The sequence below is a fragment of the Aedes aegypti genome, chromosome 2, assembly GCF_002204515.2.
Source record: "Aedes aegypti strain LVP_AGWG chromosome 2, AaegL5.0 Primary Assembly, whole genome shotgun sequence".
NCBI classification, from domain to species: Eukaryota; Metazoa; Arthropoda; class Insecta; order Diptera; family Culicidae; genus Aedes; species Aedes aegypti.
The window spans coordinates 241,423,168-241,441,773 of NC_035108.1; the positions used below are offsets into that span (position 1 = coordinate 241,423,168).

The window sequence follows — 18,606 nt, forward strand, 5'->3', positions numbered from 1 at the left end:
CATTGTGTCTTCCAATTTTATGGCACTGATTCTTACCTAATATAGGGCAGTACAAACCATTAGCCTGCGTACATTCATGAATTTAAATTCTCTCCAAGTAAAGTCTAAAGTGCAAATCTATTTTGATTTTAAGTCACGTGCAAGATGATTAACTGCTCTTTTATGTCTCATCCATCTCTGACAAAAAAAAAAACAGCTTACATCAACGGTCTCGCGGTGAAGTACGCTCCCGGTGACAGTTATGTTGAATTTCGAATCACGGAGCGCTTGAAGCGAATTTGCATATGGATCAACCAGGTGGGCCTTTCCTCTCGCAGCGAAGAGAAGGAAAACAAAACCAGTTCGACCGATCGTCATAAACCACGATCGGAGTCGGAGATGTTTGATGACCGTTTGTTTTTTATTTTTGCAGAACTTTCTGCTTCCTTCGGACATCGAGTACATGACATCATCGGACTCGGACGCAACCGAGCTTAAGCTGAACCTGATCAGCCTGCGTACCGGCAAAAACGTGTGCCTACACTTTAACAATGACGGCAAAACCCGTTTTTACACCGAAGACATTGGACTGGCCGGTGACCTCATCCAGTCGTTGGTGCAGTTTCTCAACATCGAAAATATGAATGTAAGTGGTGGGCGCTCCGATTGCCCCTCCCATTGATCCTCCCCATACAATGTCTGAGCTTTTGCTAAAACTGGATGTGAATGCATGCATTTTCTCTGCTTTTACACAGTCTATCGCTTGTTTCCCGGTGGTCTACGAAGAAATCAAGGAGCTGTTCAATAAACTGCAGGGCCTGCAAGAGACCGAGAAGCAGATCAACTCGGAAATCGTAGATAATGTAAACCAGATTAAAAGTCATCTCATAAGGGCGGAGGACGCTCGCTACTACAATGGGTGAGATTGTGCTCTGTGGCAGTGGTTTCCAAACTAATAGATTAGGATGTACAATTTACTGTTTTTTTTTTGTAATACTTCATTTTATATTTGAGTATATCTAAATTGACACACTTCGACCTCTTTTCACGACCGTTCTTCTTCTTTTTTTCTTTGTCAATATATAACGTTATCTATATTATTGGATGAAGATATTTAAAGTAGTGCATAAGATGGTTGGCCGCGGGGATGTTAAACATTGCGTTCCAGATCCGTTTACGTTACGATTCTTGAACCGCTAAACGCCATCTTTCACCAGAACATATATAAATATAAAATACTTTGATTTTTCAGTACAGTGTTGTCATTGATTTTATGGTACAGTGTTGGCAGTCAAAATGTTTTTAATTCTAGGTCCTGGAATATCAAATCGATTAGAGATTAACTTATACTTCCACGCACAGTGTTGCCAGCTATCAAATAAATCTGTTTAGTAACTGTTATCCACTCCATCATCATTGAAAATTCAAGTTTATAATCTAATTGGGTAATTCCGATATGTAATATTCATGATCAGCTTATGATAGCTTAAGCAAATTTACAAGTTTTTTTTACAACTCTGAAATATTATAACCTTCTAGTTTAATGCATAGTGATGTTATTGATTATTTATAAAAAAATAATTTCGGTTGTAAAAATAGCGGTCGTTCAAAACGTTGAAGATGAATAAGTCACTTTAACACTGTCATTATTTAAGCTATAATTCAAACGATTTGTTCGTTAAAGTGAGAAGGTCAAAATATTTCTTCTGTATGTAGTTTTATTTTCGTTCATGGCTCATAAAAACGAACAATTCAACGAAGTCGTCTGACGAACGAGGTACCCATTATTCATATATGTTTATTCATACTGTTTGCATCTTCAGGGATGACGTTATCAAATACCACAACGAGATGATGAACACAAACGAAGACCTGGTGAAAAACTACAAGATCCGATTGGTCAACACAAACGAAGTCCAGTTGGCACTGAAACGCATCCACAGCATTCTGTACAGCGCATCGAAGCTGAGAGGTCAGTGGTTACTTTTTTCATTTATCGACTATAACGAATCATTTGCGCTTTTTTTTGTGGCGATGAGCCATGATTCAGACGACGAGGCTTAGTCGCCGCGTTGTATTTTAGCACATCGTTGTCGCAGCCGTCGTCATCTTCCGTGGTCGGTACATAGTCACAGCAGGGCTGGTAGCAGGTCTCGTTTTAGAGACTTGGTCTCTATGTTTCTCTGAAGTCTCTTTTTAACTGAAATTATTCCTGAAGTCACTATCCATCTCCTTCCAATTTTCACAGTTATTATCGATTTTTCTTATAGTTACACTAGCAGATCTTCCAAAGATTCCTAGAAATTCCAGAAAAGAATTTTGGAAAAATGCATATAGCATTGCAAGCAGTAATATTTGTAACTCAAAAAAAAAAAAATTAAATAAACATATTCATAGGAAAATGTCTGGCTGGATTTTCTGAAAAAATCTTGTAAAATTCTGATCCCCTATTCCTGTTTGGATTACTTCTGTTTTCATGGTTCCTCTTCGGTCTCTTTATATTACTTTTTGATTCCTCTTCAGTTTCTATTCGGTTTCTTTTTTCAAGCATAAAGTTTTTAGAACTCCTATTCTAGAGTTACTCAATCGCTACCAGCCCTGTCATAGAGATGGTCACCGTAAAATGGAGTATCTTTGATAATGTGGGTTTGATACCATGGGTCCTGAAACTTACTAAACGAACCCACCAAATTTCTGCTAATCAGTTAAAAACGGATGCAAAAGTAAAGAGTATCAGTATGACATTCCATGCCAATCTATTTTTATTGGGATCAAATATTAAAAATTGAAATCTTCTACGATCACTATTTGATAAAGTTTTGAAGAGTTCGTCAAATATCTTTGACAGCCTAGTTATAGTAGAACTTGAATTAGGTCTTAAATCTCTTAACAAAAAAATATTAAAAAATGAGGTTATTTTTGAAATTAAAGCCAACAATTCCCAACGTTTAACGCCTAGAGATAAAAAAGTACAATTCAGTTTACGTAATTTATTCGATTTTGTTCGAAACATACTTATTTATATTCCAACAAACGATTGATTTTTGTTGAAATCAATGCCAAAAAATTAGTTGATATCTAAACTACACTAAACTAAACTAAACTAAACCAAACTAAACCAAACTAAACTAAACTAAACGAAACTAAACAGAACTATATCGACTTTGCATGTTAAAACCAAGTTGGTACAAATTTCACAAATTTCAACACCATTCATGAACGGGTAAACTGAATCGCTAATGATCAATGCAATAACTAATTAAGTCCAAAACGTAACATGAAGTTGACTTTGCGCGATCGACTTTTCAAGTACATATCAAGTTAGTAAAATTGTAGTAGTTATTTGTTTTATTAATATAAAATAAAAACTTCAAGATAGAATGCACAAACAATGAAATTTTGTTTCAAAAAACTATCAAAGTTACCCCGCTTCACGATACCTATTTCTTGTTTCGATGAAATGGACTTTATTGGTATGATGTTTACTTACGACCGACGACCGCTGCTGCCCGATGGGGTGCGGTTGATCATGAATAATTCACAAGACTGGTGGCGAAATAATGTTTGTCGCTGTTGCGTTTTTTTTTATTTCTTCTCAGCTTAAGTTTTGTTGCAGTAGGTACTGATTGGACCGTTAAGTCCAATCGCGGCATATGTACTTGAAAAGTCACGGTCACTGTATGCAAGTAGATGCGCTACTGTTTAACTGTTTGATCGCGCAGAGTCAACTTCATGTTACGTTTTGAGCTTTAGTTATTATTTATGGCATTGATCATTAGTGATTCAGTTTATTTGCCGTTCACGTTCGTGATTAAAATTTGTGAAATATATACCAAGCAAATTTTAACAAGCAAAGTCGATATACTTTAAATTAGTTTAGTTTAGTTTAGTTTTGTTCAGTTTAGTTTAGTTTAGTTTAGTTTAGTTTAGTTTAGTTTAGTTTAGTTTAGTTTAGTTTAGTTTAGTTTAGTTTAGTTTAGTTTAGTTTTAGTTTAGTTTAGTTTAGTTTAGTTTAGTTTAGTTTAGTTTAGTTTAGTTTAGTTTAGTTTAGTTTAGTTTAGTTTAGTTTAGTTTAGTTTAGTTTAGTTTAGTTTAGTTTAGTTTAGTTTAGTTTAATTTAGTTTAGTTTAGTTTAGTTTAGTTTAGTTTAGTTTAGTTTAGTTTGGTTTAGTTTGGTTAAATAATGTTTGTCGTTGTTGCGTTTTTTTTATTTCTTCTCAGCTTAAGTTTTGTTGGAGTAGGTACTGATTGGACCGTTAAGTCCAATCGCGGCATATGTACTTGAAAAGTCACGGTCACTGTATGCAAGTAGATGCGCTACTGTTTAACTGTTTGATCGCGCAGAGTCAACTTCATGTTACGTTTTGAGCTTTAGTTATTATTTATGGCATTGATCATTAGTGATTCAGTTTATTTGTCGTTCACGTTCGTGATTAAAATTTGTGAAATATGTACCAAGCAGGTTTTAACAAGCAAAGTCGATATACTTTAGTTTAGTTTAGTTTAGTTTAGTTTAGTTTAGTTTAGTTTAGTTTAGTTTAGTTTAGTTTTAGTTTAGTTTAGTTTAGTTTAGTTTAGTTTAGTTTAGTTTAGTTTAGTTTAGTTTAGTTTAGTTTAGTTTAGTTTAGTTTAGTTTAGTTTAGTTTAGTTTAGTTTAGTTTAGTTTAGTTTAGTTTAGTTTAGTTTAGTTTAGTTTAGTTTAGTTTAGTTTAGTTTAGTTTAGTTTAGTTTAGTTTAGTTTAGTTTAGTTAGTTAGTTTAGTTTAGTTTAGTTTAGTTTAGTTTAGTTTAGTTTAGTTTAGTTTAGTTTAGTTTAGTTTAGTTTAGTTTAGTTTAGTTTAGTTTAGTTTAGTTTAGTTTAGTTTAGTTTAGTTTAGTTTAGTTTAGTTTAGTTTAGTTTAGTTTAGTTTTAGTTTAGTTAGTTTAGTTTAGTTTAGTTTAGTTTAGTTTAGTTTAGTTTAGTTTAGTTTAGTTTAGTTTAGTTAGTTTAGTTTAGTTTAGTTTAGTTTAGTTTAGTTTAGTTTAGTTTAGTTTAGTTTAGTTTAGTTTAGTTTAGTTTAGTTTAGTTTAGTTTAGTTTAGTTTAGTTTAGTTTAGTTTAGTTTTAGTTTAGTTTAGTTAGTTTAGTTTAGTTTAGTTTAGTTTAGTTTAGTTTAGTTTTAGTTTAGTTTAGTTGTTTAGTTTAGTTTAGTTTAGTTTAGTTTTAGTTTAGTTTAGTTTAGTTTAGTTTAGTTTAGTTTAGTTAGTTTTAGTTTAGTTTAGTTTAGTTTAGTTTAGTTTAGTTTAGTTTAGTTTAGTTAGTTTAGTTTAGTTTAGTTTAGTTTAGTTTAGTTTAGTTTAGTTTAGTTTAGTTTAGTTTGTTTAGTTTAGTTTAGTTTAGTTTAGTTTAGTTTAGTTTAGTTAGTTTGTTTAGTTTAGTTTAGTTAGTTTAGTTTAGTTTAGTTTAGTTTAGTTTAGTTTAGTTTAGTTTAGTTTAGTTTAGTTTAGTTTAGTTTTAGTTTAGTTTAGTTTAGTTTAGTTTAGTTTAGTTTAGTTTAGTTTAGTTTAGTTTAGTTTAGTTTAGTTTAGTTTAGTTTAGTTTAGTTTAGTTTAGTTTAGTTTAGTTTAGTTTAGTTTAGTTTAGTTTAGTTTAGTTTAGTTTAGTTTAGTTTAGTTTAGTTTAGTTTAGTTTAGTTTAGTTTAGTTTAGTTTAGTTTAGTTTAGTTTAGTTTAGTTTAGTTTAGTTTAGTTTAGTTTAGTTTAGTTTAGTTTAGTTTAGTTTAGTTTAGTTTAGTTTAGTTTAGTTTAGTTTTAGTTTAGTTTAGTTTAGTTTAGTTTAATTTAGTTTAGTTTAGTTTAGTTTAGTTTAGTTTAGTTTAGTTTAGTTTAGTTTAGTTTAGTTTAGTTTAGTTTAGTTTAGTTTAGTTTAGTTTAATTTAGTTTAGTTTAGTTTAGTTTAGTTTAGTTTAGTTTAGTTTAGTTTAGTTTAGTTTAGTTTAGTTTAGTTTAGTTTGGTTTAGTTTGGTTAAATAATGTTTGTCGTTGTTGCGTTTTTTTTTATTTCTTTTCAGCTTAAGTTTTGTTGGAGTAGGTACTGATTGGACCGTTAAGTCCAATCGCGGCATATGTACTTGAAAAGTCACGGTCACTGTATGCAAGTAGATGCGCTACTGTTTAACTGTTTGATCGCGCAGAGTCAACTTCATGTTACGTTTTGAGCTTTAGTTTTTTTTTTTTTTTTTTTTTTTTTTTTTTTTTTTTTTTTTTTTTTTTTTTTTTTTTTTTTTTAATATTGGTCTGGAGTTCTGATAATTAACCTGAAGTGTACGATTTGACAGATAACTTTGAATTATTCTAACAATGTATGTTGGAAAATTAAAGTTTTTTAATTTTACAATCAAACCTTCATGCCAAACACTGTCGAATGCTTTTTCTATGTCTAGAAGAGCAAGACCAGTAGAATAGCCTTCAGATTTGTTGGAACGGATCAAATTTGTAACACGTAAAAGTTGATGAGTGGTCGAATGTCCATGGCGGAATCCGAACTGTTCATTGGCAAAAATTGAATTTTCGTTGATGTGGGCCATCATTCTGTTCAAAATAACCTTTTCAAAAAGTTTACTGATGGAGGAAAGCAAACTGATTGGACGATAGCTAGAAGCTTCTGCAGGATTTTTATCTGGTTTTAAAATTGGAACAACCTTAGCATTTTTCCATTTGTCAGGAAAATATGCTAATTGAAAACATTTGTTAAATATATCAACTAAAAATGATAAGCTACTTTCTGGAAGTTTCTTGATGAGGATGTAGAAAATTCCATCATCGCCAGGAGCTTTCATGTTTTTGAATTTTTTAATGATAGTTCTCACTTCTTCCAAATCAGTCTCCCAGGCATTTTCGAAAACGTTCTCTTGATTGAGAATATTTTCGAACTCCTGAGTAACTTCATTTTCAATTGGACTAGTAAGTCCTAAATTAAAATTGTGCGCACTTTCAAACTGCATAGCAAGTTTTTGAGCTTTTTCGCAATTAGTTAGTAATAATTTGTTTTCCTCTTTCAATGCCGGTATTGGCTTCTGAGGTTTTTTCAAGATTTTCGATAATTTCCAAAAGGGCTTAGAGCCAGGGTCCAATTGAGAAATTTTATTTTCAAAATTTTTGTTTCTTAATTGAGCAAAACGTTTCTTGATTTCTTTCTGCAAATCCTGCCATATAATTTTCATAGCAGGATCGCGAGTGCGTTGAAATTGCCTTCTCCTCACGTTTTTAAGACGGATCAAGAGTTTAAGATCATCGTCTATAATCACGGATTCAAATTTTACTTCACATTTTGGAATTGCAATGCTCCGGGCTTCAACAATGGAATTTGTTAAAGTTTCAAGAGCATTGTCAATATCAAGTTTAGTTTCTAAAGAAATGTTAACATCAAGATTGGAGTCAACATACGTTTTATATATATTCCAGTCGGCTCGTAAATAATTGAAAGTGGAGCTGATAGGATTGAGAATCGCTTCTTGGGATATTTGAAATGTAACAGGGACATGATCAGAATCAAAATCAGCATGAGTAATCAGTTGGCTACAAAGATGACTAGAGTCGGTTAAGACCAAATCAATCGTAGATGGATTTCTAGAAGAGGAAAAACATGTGGGGCTATCAGGGTATTGAATTGAGAAATATCCTGAAGAGCACTCATCAAATAAAATTCTGCCGTTGGAATTACTTTGAGAATTATTCCATGACCGATGTTTGGCATTAAAGTCACCAATGACAAAAAATTTTGACTTATTGCGAGTCAATTTACGCAAGTCAGTTTGGAGCAAATTAACTTGCTGCCCAGAGCATTGAAAAGGCAAATAGGCAGCTATGAAAGTATATTTACCAAACTGTGTTTCAACAGAAACACCTAAAGTTTCAAAAACTTTAATTTCAAATGATGAAAACAGTTGATGTTTTATACGCCTATGAATGATGATTGCAACTCCCCCACATGCCCCATCAAGTCGATCATTACGATAAACAAAAAAGTTAGGATCTCTTTTGAGTTTAGACCCAGGTTTTAAATACGTTTCGGTAATAACTGCTATATGCACGTTATTAACCGTAAGAAAATTAAACAGCTCGTCCTCTTTACCATTCAGAGAACGAGCATTCCAATTTAAAATATTTAAATTATTATTTGGATCCATTAGAAAAACGTAATCCAATAACAATTTGATTTGTAAATTTTACACCTACTTGGACTGCTTCAGTCATAGTGGTGGCTTTGAACATTGCATCAATCATTAGATTCAATTGTTCAGTTAGAAAATTAAAATCAGAGGCAGACATGTCATGTGATTTCCCATTGGAATTTCCGGTAGACGAAAAAGCGGAGTTACCTGTGGCGGTAGGGTTTTTTCCATTTGATTTGAAACAAGTAGAATGGGTACCCATGGATCGAACAGGGGAGGAGTTCGAATTTCCTGCTACGATATCGGCAAAGGATTTACCGTGGGTAGATACATTCGAAATAGAAAGATTCGAACGGCTACCCGACGGATTAGTTTGTGAATGAGCATGATTATGATCTTCCTGATGGGTATGATTCATGATCAAGCGATCGTTAACTGAAAAATGAGCATTGTTCGATACTCTACCAGGCAAATTCCGGAAACGACCGTTATCGTAACGGATATTATCTTTCATCTGCCTGGCACGAGCCTCAATGACCTTTTTGCGTGAAGGACAATTCCAAAAATTGGACTTATGGTTAGCCCCGCAATTACAACATATAAATTTGGTGGTATCTTCCTTCACTGGACAGACGTCTTTGGCGTGAGAAGAACCTCCGCAAATCATGCATTTAGCATCCATGCGACAATTTTTTGTACCATGACCCCACTTTTGGCACCGACGGCACTGAGTGGGGTTCTGGTAATTTCCTCCAGGTTTCTGGAAATGTTCCCATGTCACACGGACATCAAACAAAAGTTTTGCTTTTTCTAAAGCTTTAATATTATTTAGTTCTTTTTTGTTAAAGTGAACTAAATAAAATTCTTGAGAAAGCCCTTTCCGAACAATGCCAAATTGGGTTCTCTTTTTCATAATGATTACTTGGACTGGGGAAAATCCAAGTAAATCATTTATTCCATTTTTGATCTCTTCAGGTGATTTATAGTCACTTGAGAGACCTTTCAAGACAACTTTGAACAAACGTTCAGTTTTGTCGTCATAAGTAAAAAATTTGTGCTTCTTCTCTTCAAGATGTTTGAGAAGAAGCTCACGATCTTTAAGAGTTTCCGGCAAAACGCGACAGTCTCCTTTCTTTGCGATTTGGAAGGAAACCTTGATTCCCCTAATGGAGTTCAAGATCTCCTGCCTAAATCCCCCAAATTCGGAACAACTGACCACGATAGGCGGCACTCTTTGCTTCCTCACTTGAATCAAAGAGCCTGGGCTAGAGGCTGCTTCGATTAGGTGTTCGGAAAATTTGTCTAGAGCATCGAACTGATTGCTCATTTCGATACAATTATTCATTTCACCCTTGGAAGAAACTTCGCATTCCGGGGAAGCGTCCTTTCTTCCTTTCTTGCCACGTGTAGTGACAGTTTTAAAACCCACTTTTTTGGAAGGAAGTAGTGAATTCAGAGATTCACCCTTCCTTTTGTTTGTTGTTGATACCATGTTTAATTAATAAACGAAAGAAGACGTGACCTTCGAAAGGTTTTTTCCCAAGACGGTGTCCAAGAAGGATTACCACCGCTAGCTTTCGCCAACGGGTCCAACGAAAAATCGAAGGCACGGGTCCAAACAAGGATCGTAAAGGGATCAATAGTAGAAAAAATAGTACTGAAAAGTACTGTTTTAGTAGCACTGAAAAGTACCGTTTTTAATTTTAGCACTGAAAAGTACTGTTTTTGTAGCACTGAAAAGTACTGTTTTATTGCTTTAGGTAGTTTTTAAGAAAACTTCCAAGAGCAGAGAGAATTCGTGTACGCACAGCACGAAGGTACGATGCGCACTGTTTTGAGCTTTAGTTATTATTTATGGCATTGATCATTAGTGATTCAGTTTATTTGTCGTTCACGTTCGTGATTAAAATTTGTGAAATATGTACCAAGCAGGTTTTAACAAGCAAAGTCGATATACTTTAGTTTAGTTTAGTTTAGTTTAGTTTAGTTTAGTTTAGTTTAGTTTAGTTTAGTTTAGTTTAGTTTAGTTTAGTTTAGTTTAGTTTAGTTTAGTTTAGTTTAGTTTAGTTTAGTTTAGTTTAGTTTAGTTTAGTTTAGTTTAGTTTAGTTTAGTTTAGTTTAGTTTAGTTTAGTTTAGTTTAGTTTAATTTAGTTTAGTTTAGTTTAGTTTAGTTTAGTTTAGTTTAGTTTAAGTCCGTGAGGCCACATCCTCCGTCAAAACGTCAGAATGAAAAAAAACGTTTTAGACAAAACGACTGAATTTGTTCCAATTTCGATCAAAGATTATATACATAGATTCCTCTTTAGAATGAGTAACATCAACTACTTCCAGGATTATTTCTAGTCTAGCTCCGATTCTTCCGAGTCACCCACTAATGTATCTTCCACCTACGCCCGACCTTCTCGTTTAAAGACTAGACTATAGAGGACCGGAAGAATGCGAATTAAACCCCACCACAAACCAGTTGTTATTGATCATTTTTAAGTGGATACAAGTTTACAGCTTCTAATGAATGTCGCCACTCATTGTTGTTCCATATAATTGATATACAATATCTCCTAATTGTAGATTCATTTGTTTGCAGTGGGAACGTTTGCCGCCTCGATCATCAGCAAGTTCAAAGATGCCTTAAAAACGAACAACATCGAAGCCGTGGTGAAAATCATCGAGCTGGGCGAGATGTAGGCAGTTGTAGGTGCCAGACGGTTCGGTTTTCGAATTGATTCATATAGGTTGGCAAAGATATCTACATATAAGTGCGGAGGTGGTCAAACCGGTGCTGTGCCTTACCGCAATATGCCCCTTTGATGGAGCGAATGAGTAAACATCGACTGAGTGCGGTGTTGTGACATGGTACTTCAAAACCTCTTAGGATGGAATACTTTTCAACACATATGAAAATTGTACTTGATGACAAAAATATAGTTTTGAACATATACACTAGCAGCTTACCGGGATGGTTGTTTTATTTTTGAAAGAATGATTAATCGCAATGAAGTAAGTAATTCCTGCCAATTATTAAGGAGTTAAAATAACAATTCTTAAAACTTTAACTTATGAAATTATTTTTAATTTTATTTTTGAGTAACTTGATGTTTGTAATATAATAATCTGTAGAGGAGATGGAGACATTCTCAATGTAAACAAGTACAGTTATGGTGGATGAACATCTGTTTTATCTTAATTTATTTTTATGTATTATTTCAAACATTACATTTATCTCTGTATATGTAGGTTATTAGTTTATTTAGTTGGTGTTACATCAATTAATTTGATAAAACCTCGTTAACGATGTTACGCCAATTTACTCGGTTCATGGCTGTGTCTCTCCAACTTCGATTTTGGCCCACGTTCTCCAAATCTTGTTGTAACTGATCAACGCCAACCGGATTCAACGCGAACACCATCTTTGCAGGATTGTTGTTCGGTAGTCTTGCAACATGCCCTGCCCAGCGCACCCTTCCGGCTTTCACAACCTTCTGGATACTGGGTTCGCCGTAGAACCTAGCGAGCTGGTGGTTCATTCTCCGCCGCCACACACCGTTCTCCTGCACTCCGCCAAAGATCGTCCTAAGCACCCTTCGTTCGAACACTCCATGTGCTTGCAGGTCCTCTTCCAGCATGATCCATGCTTCATGTCCATAGAGGACCACCGGTCTTACAAGCGTTTTGTACATGGTACATTTGATGCGGGGGTGAATCTTTCTCGACCGCAGCTTCTTCTGGAGCCCATAGTAGGCGCGACTTCCACTAATGATGGGTCTACGTATTTCACGACTAACGTTGTTATCAGCCGATAACAAGGATCCGAGCTAGACGAACTCATCAACCACCTCAAAAGTATCCCCGTCTATCGTAACACTGCTTCCCAGACGGGCTCTGTCGTGCTCGGTTCCGCCTATCAGCATGTACTTTGTTTTTTACGCATTCACCACCAGGCCGACTGTTGTCGCTTCGCGTTTCAGGCGAGTGTACAGGTCTGCTATCCATATCATCCGCGAAGCAAACAAATTGGCTGGATCTTGTGAAAATCGTACCTAGGTTATTGAACCCGGCTCTCCGCATGACACCTTCTAGCGCGATGTTGTAGGCGATCTTATATGTAGGAGTCCTGTATTATTATTACCGTAATCCGGGGTTTCATTGATCAGCGGGGTAACATTTATCGGAATGACCCATCTGGTAAAAAGTTCGTATCATCATTAATTGATGGAACATTTCCAAATCATGAACGGTGCTTCTCTTTCTCATATTCATAAGCTAATGAAAGTGAAGTATTTTGTGAAAATTGCGTTTATCTTATGCGTAAAATTGTCAACTTATCGAGACCACATGACAATACCGAAGATTCATATCTCACATAAGTTCTGCAAACGATATGAGCAAGGAAAATGCGGTTCTTACAAAAAATGGCATCGCTGAAAACGATTCCGTTGTCAAATCTATCAAAAGTAGCAAATTAAGCAACATTACCGAATTACTGTAAATAATATAGAATTCCCTTAGGAAATTGCCTACTTTTAGGCGTATTCCGTGGTTCGAGTTGTTTTTATTTTTAAAATAACTCAAAAAGTAAATGACTTGTAAACGTTTGGCCTTCATATTCGGCTTCGGGGGTCATGATTTAAGTAAGTAACGATATTTTCAATATTACCGAACTTTGTTTACATAGGTGATCAATGTTACCCCATATCAGCTAAATCAAAAAAATCACTTAAAACATTTTTTTAAACATGCTTAAATCTTTCAAAACAGAAAATGCAGCATATAGACACGAACTATGGGTGACAGTACTTGTTTTAAAAAATATAAAATTTGCAACATTTGCAGCCCAGATAGCCATAGCGGTAAACGCGCAGCTATGCAGCATGACCATGCTGAGGGTCGTGGGTTCGAATCCCGCTGGTCGAGGATCTTTTCGTAAAGGAATTTTTCTCGATTCCCAGGGCATAGAGTATCTTTGTACCTGCCACACGATATACACATGCAAAAATGGTCAATCGGCAAAGAAAGCTCTCAGTTAATAACTGTGGAAGTGCTCATCAGAACACTAATCTGAGAAGTAGGCTTTGTCCCAGTGGGGACGTAACGCCAGAAAGAAGAAGAAAAACATTTGCATTTTCAAACGAAATATTTAAGAAATATAAAAAAAAAGATCAATGTTACCCCGGATTACGGTACTGAAGATTGGACTCGGAAAAAGCGACACTTTTTTTGGGTGCAAGTTTTTATCGTGTGGGTAAAATTAATAAAATTTTTAGTAATAGTAGTTTAGAGTGTTATGTTATGTGTGCAAAATTTATCGTCCTGTTTTGGAGCTTCGGTTTGCGTCGTCCGATTGATTTTGCTGACGGATTCGCGCGTGTTTTCGTTGCCGGAGAATTTTTGTTTTCCTGTTTTGGAGCGTCTAGCTGGGTAGTGCTTCATAAAGCCCAAGCAGGAGAGTTCGGTTTTGCGTCGTCCGATTGATTTTGCTCACGGATTCGCGCGTGTATTCGTCGCCGGAGTTTTTTTTTCTTCCTGTTTTGGAGCGTCTTGCTGGGTAGTGCTTCGTGAAGCTCAAGCAGGACAGTTCGGTTTTGCGTCGTCCGATTGATTTTGCTGACGGATTCGCGTGTGTTTTCGTTGCCGGAGATTTTTTTTCCTGTTTTTGAGTGTCTTGCTGGGTAGGTATTTGGAAAGGCCCAAGCAAGACGGTTTGTTTTCGGGACGCCAAGAAGTTTTGCTGTCAGTGTCAGTTTTGTGTTCAGTCGAGAATGGATTACCAACTGGTGAGTTCGTTTCATGCTTATGATAATACATTTTTTCTTGAAAGCGTAACTTTTATGTAATATTAAAACAAACTTTGTATGGTTCGTCACTATAAGTGTCGGCATTATGCTTTTTTCTTATACAATTTCAATATACATATATTTTTCTCCTTTTGACATTAAAAATTATCTTTTGAATTGTTCGACATTGTGAATGTTGACGTATTTTCTAAAACTTCTACCATATCGAGACAAAATGCACAGTAATACTCATATGTAATTTTCAAACAAACAATGTGTGGTTCGTCACTACAAGTGTCGGCATTATTTCTGTTTCATATAAGTTTAAATATATACATGTAATTTTCAGTTTTCGTCATTAATAAAAACGTCTTTTGAATTGTTCGACATTATAGATGTTGACGTATTTTTTTCCAAAAACTTCTCGAGAAAACAAAATACAAAACTAGCTTAAAATATAAGTCGTATATTTCCCCCTTGTCCATGGATCGCATCACCGACCAGAGGTGACTCCCAGATCTTTTCCTCCCTCACTAATAAACACCCTTCCCGTGGTGATTGTGGAGATGCAGAGGTATTCTCGGTCTCTAGAAGCAACAATCATTACACCCTAACATTCCTTCCCCATCCCAACTGACTGTAAGGACTTGGCCGGCGCCGTTATTGATCAATAATATTAGATCTGCCAAAATTGCACTTCGAGAGTAAGCGGAAACTCCCATCCCTTATTCATTTGGATCGTAGTGCAATTCTTACCAGTTCCGATCAATCACGGAGTCAATCACCATTGACATGTACAGTCAGTCTATGCTATGCTATACTATGCTTATGTTTATGTGTGCAAAATTTATCGTGATCTTTCAAGCAGTTTTCAAGATGCATTCGAAACAAGAAGAGCTACACCAGCAAATCTTGGGCGCGGTGATCGATAATCCTGGTCAGTCGCACAGATGGATCGGCAAAAGGCTCATCCACCATTCCACCGTGTCCCGCTTTATGAAGATGTTACAGGAGACGAAGACCATCGAGCGGCTGAAAACCGAAAACGGAATACCCAGAGAAGGCGTGGAAGATAAGGCAGTACTTTATGAATAAGCCGAACCTTTCCACCCGACACGTAGCTCATCGTGGTCCCACGCTGTTCTGGCCCGATCTCGCTTCGTGCTGATACGCCAAGCCTGTAATGGATTGGTACGAAGCGAAGGGCGTTAATGTGGTTCCGAAGGAGACGAACGAACACAAGAACTTCGCCAAATACACAAAAACTTCGTCCGATCGAAAAGTTTTGGGCGATAAAGGAGAAAAAGATGAAGAAAAGCGGAAAAACATTCGAAACTTTGAAGAAAAACTGGGAGAAACTTTTGAGATTTCCAACAGTGCGTCGTGCAGTGTGCACATACATTGTTTCTGTTGACCAGACGACAGATAGCAACAGGAACAAACTTCAGATGACAAGACGACAGATAGCAACTAGAAAGGCTCTTGACGGCGGGACAGACGGACACATTTATGGAAACTTAGAATAAGAACAACGGGTGCTATAATATGCTTTCTCTCCTAGATCTCTGTTAAGACTCGTTACTTCTATTCTCTACAGATCTCAGTACAGTACAAATACAATGCTAAAACGCAAAATAAAACAATACATTTTATTTTTCAAATTTAGAATGTATGTAGTGCGTAATTCAAGTTAACTGGACAACATGTTTTTATATTTAATCAAAACAAAACTAATTTGTACGTCGCCTCCATTGTTTTCAAACCGTACAAGTATTCAATCTGAGACCTCCAAATGTCATCCATATTAAGACTGTTTTTATTTCGAACAGAATTCAACAACTCGTTCGATCTCCAATGAAAAAGTCCACTTCTTCGAAAACGGCAACTTTGTGGCACAAACGCAACCAGTTGTCGTAGAACTTGTAATATGAAATCATCACACGGTTCAGCGCGATGTCTCTCCTTCTGGAAAGGAGTGGGCTTGTTTTTCAATACAAATATGGTAACGTCTACCGACTGCCTACTTAAAAACTCGACACCGCACCATTTACTGTGAGTGTTTTCTTTCCGAGTTCGGACTGGTATGGAAAAATGTTCCAACAGAAAGACGCTTTATATTACCTAGCTTTTAGTCTAATGCGTAGACTAAATAAGTTACGCCGTCCGTCATTTAGCATGATTCAAACCGGGTCAGTGGAAGGCGTAGGCGATCGATTGGATGTTTCACTAAGCTGGAAGCGATGAATTGCGATATGTATCAGCAAACGGCCGGCGCCTCCTCTAGAAAAAAAAAACAGTGAGATTTGTTCGGGTTGGCTTTGCACGTGACGATAATTGCATTTTCAGAACAACCGACACGAGTGGATACGTGCTGCTAAGATGTTTCTAAGATCAACTGCAACAACATCAATATTGTTGAGCTGCTGTTACATATAGTCGCACCACAGTTATGGATAGCACACAGATGATTGATGCAAGTTGGTGTAAATTTTAATAATAAAATTGTTATTAGATTACGTTTCTCTAAAAGATCAAAATATTTTTTAAATATTTTGATTTGGAGTGCTCATTCTTTGAATGATAAAGATCTTGAAACTTTAACAAATTCCATTGTTGAAGCTAGGAGCATTGCAATTCCAAAATGAAAGTAAAATTTGAATCCGTGATTATAGACGATGATCTTAAACTCCGTCTCAAATCCGTCTTAAAAACGCGAGGAGAAGGCAATTTCAACGCACTCGCGATCTTGCTATGAAAATTATATGGCAGAATTTGCAGAAAGAAATCTAGAAATGTTTTGCACAATTAAGAAACAAAAATTTTGAAAATAAGATTTCTCAATTAGACCCTGGCTCTAAGCCCTTTTGGAAATTATCTAAAATTTTGAAAAAAAAAACTCATAAGCCAAAATCGGCATTGAAAGAGGAAAACAAATTATTACTAACTAATTGCGAAAAAGCTCAAAAACTTGCTATACAGTTAGAAAGCGCGCACAATTTTTATTCAGGACATACTAGTTCAATTGAAAATCAAGTTACTCAGGACTTCGAAAATATTCTCAATCAAGAGAATGTTTTCGAAAATGCCTGTGAGAACTATTATTAAAACATTCCAAAATATGAAAGATCCTGGCGATGATGGAATTTTCTACATTCTCATCAAGAAACTTCCAGAAAGTAGCTTATCATTTTTAGTTGATGTATTTAACAAATGTTTTCAATTAGCATATTTTCCTGACAAATGGAAAAATGCTAAGGTTGTTCCAATTTTAAAACCAGACAAAAATCCTGCAGAAGCTTCTAGCTATCGTCCAATCAGTTTGCTTTCGTCCATCAGTAAACTTTTTGAAAAGGTAATTTTGAACAGAATGATGGCCCACAGCAACGAAAATTCAATTTTTGCCAATGAAATGTTCGGTTTTCGCCATGGACATTCGACCACTCATTAACTTTTACGTGTAACAAATTTGATCCGTGCCAACAAATCTGAAGGCTATTCTACTGGTCTTACCCAGTCAACATTTTGGTTGGTATAACTTTTGTTATACATCATTCTATATGAATCAATTCCATCGTATAGAATGCATGAAAAGGCTATATACCTACCAAAGTGGAGGCTATATACGTACTTGGCATGACTTTTTCAGACTTTCTGCGATCAGATATACGATGCCACAAAATTTGGATGAAAATAAAAAAAAAAGTTCCAGCAAGCCTCGAACGCGGGACCTCTGGATCATAGACCAGACACCTTACCACTGTACCACCAAGGGTTTCTTGAAAGAGTTCTGATTATTTGCCAATATTAATACATGTTTCATGTACAACGACACTTTCTTTGTTGTTCTTTGAGGCCCATAGTGAGCAGGTACCAAGTTTTGGTGTCAATTTTTGCTAAGTTATTGCGACTTCATATGATGTTTTTTGGATTGATATATGATCTGTCAGTTTTAACAACTTGACGCGATTCTATGTTGCACTATTTACGACATGCTTTATTGTCAACAAAGATTGTCGTTTATGAATCGTAGGGGGATTTAAATACAACTTGTGTTGACATTGATAACGCCTTGTTTGGCATATTGTGCGATTCCGATTTTTGACGTACGAATATGTGATTTTGGATGCACATTCTTATACGATACGTGGTTTACTGGGTACTCTTCTAGACATAGAAAACATTCGACAGTGTTTGACATGAAGGTTTGATTGTAAAATTAAAAAACATACATTGTTAGAATAATTCAAAGTTATCTGTCAAATCGTACACTTCGGATTAATTATCAGAACTCCAGATCTGAAAGACTTCCTGTAAAAGCTGGTGTTCCCCAAGGCAGCATTTTGGGACCAATATTAATCAATATTTTCACATCTGACTTACCTGAGTAACCTCAGGGATGTCAAAAATCCTTGTTTGCGGATGATACAGGCCTCTCCGCCAATGGACGAAGTCTGCGTGTCATCTGTAGTCGGCTGCAAAAAAGTTTGGATATTTTTTCTTCATACTTGCAAAAATGGAAGATTTCTCCTAATGCTTCCAAAACTCAACTAATAAAATTCCCACATAAACCAAAAGCTTTTCATTTGAAACCTTCAAGTAGACATGTTGTCACGATGAGAGATGTTCCAATAAATTGGTCAGATGAAGTTAAGTATCTAGGGCTCATGCTAGATAAGAATTTAACTTTCAAAAATCACATTTAGG

At 35.6% G+C, this 18,606-nt stretch overlaps 1 protein-coding gene across 2 annotated transcripts in view; it reads left to right on the forward strand.

The window, feature by feature from the left end:
• LOC5571155 (Bardet-Biedl syndrome 2 protein homolog) overlaps window positions 1-11,086 on the forward strand; it is a 29,398-nt gene extending 18,312 nt beyond the window's left edge. For both annotated transcript variants that reach the window (XM_021844593.1, XM_001653421.2), the window contains exons 7-11: window positions 197-297; window positions 413-625; window positions 735-898; window positions 1,803-1,951; window positions 10,716-11,086. In XM_021844593.1, coding sequence (XP_021700285.1) covers window positions 197-297; window positions 413-625; window positions 735-898; window positions 1,803-1,951; window positions 10,716-10,816 — 728 coding nt within the window. In that variant the 3' untranslated portion in view covers window positions 10,817-11,086. The remainder of the gene's footprint in view (window positions 1-196; window positions 298-412; window positions 626-734; window positions 899-1,802; window positions 1,952-10,715) is intronic.
• The last annotated feature ends 7,520 nt before the right edge of the window (window positions 11,087-18,606 follow it).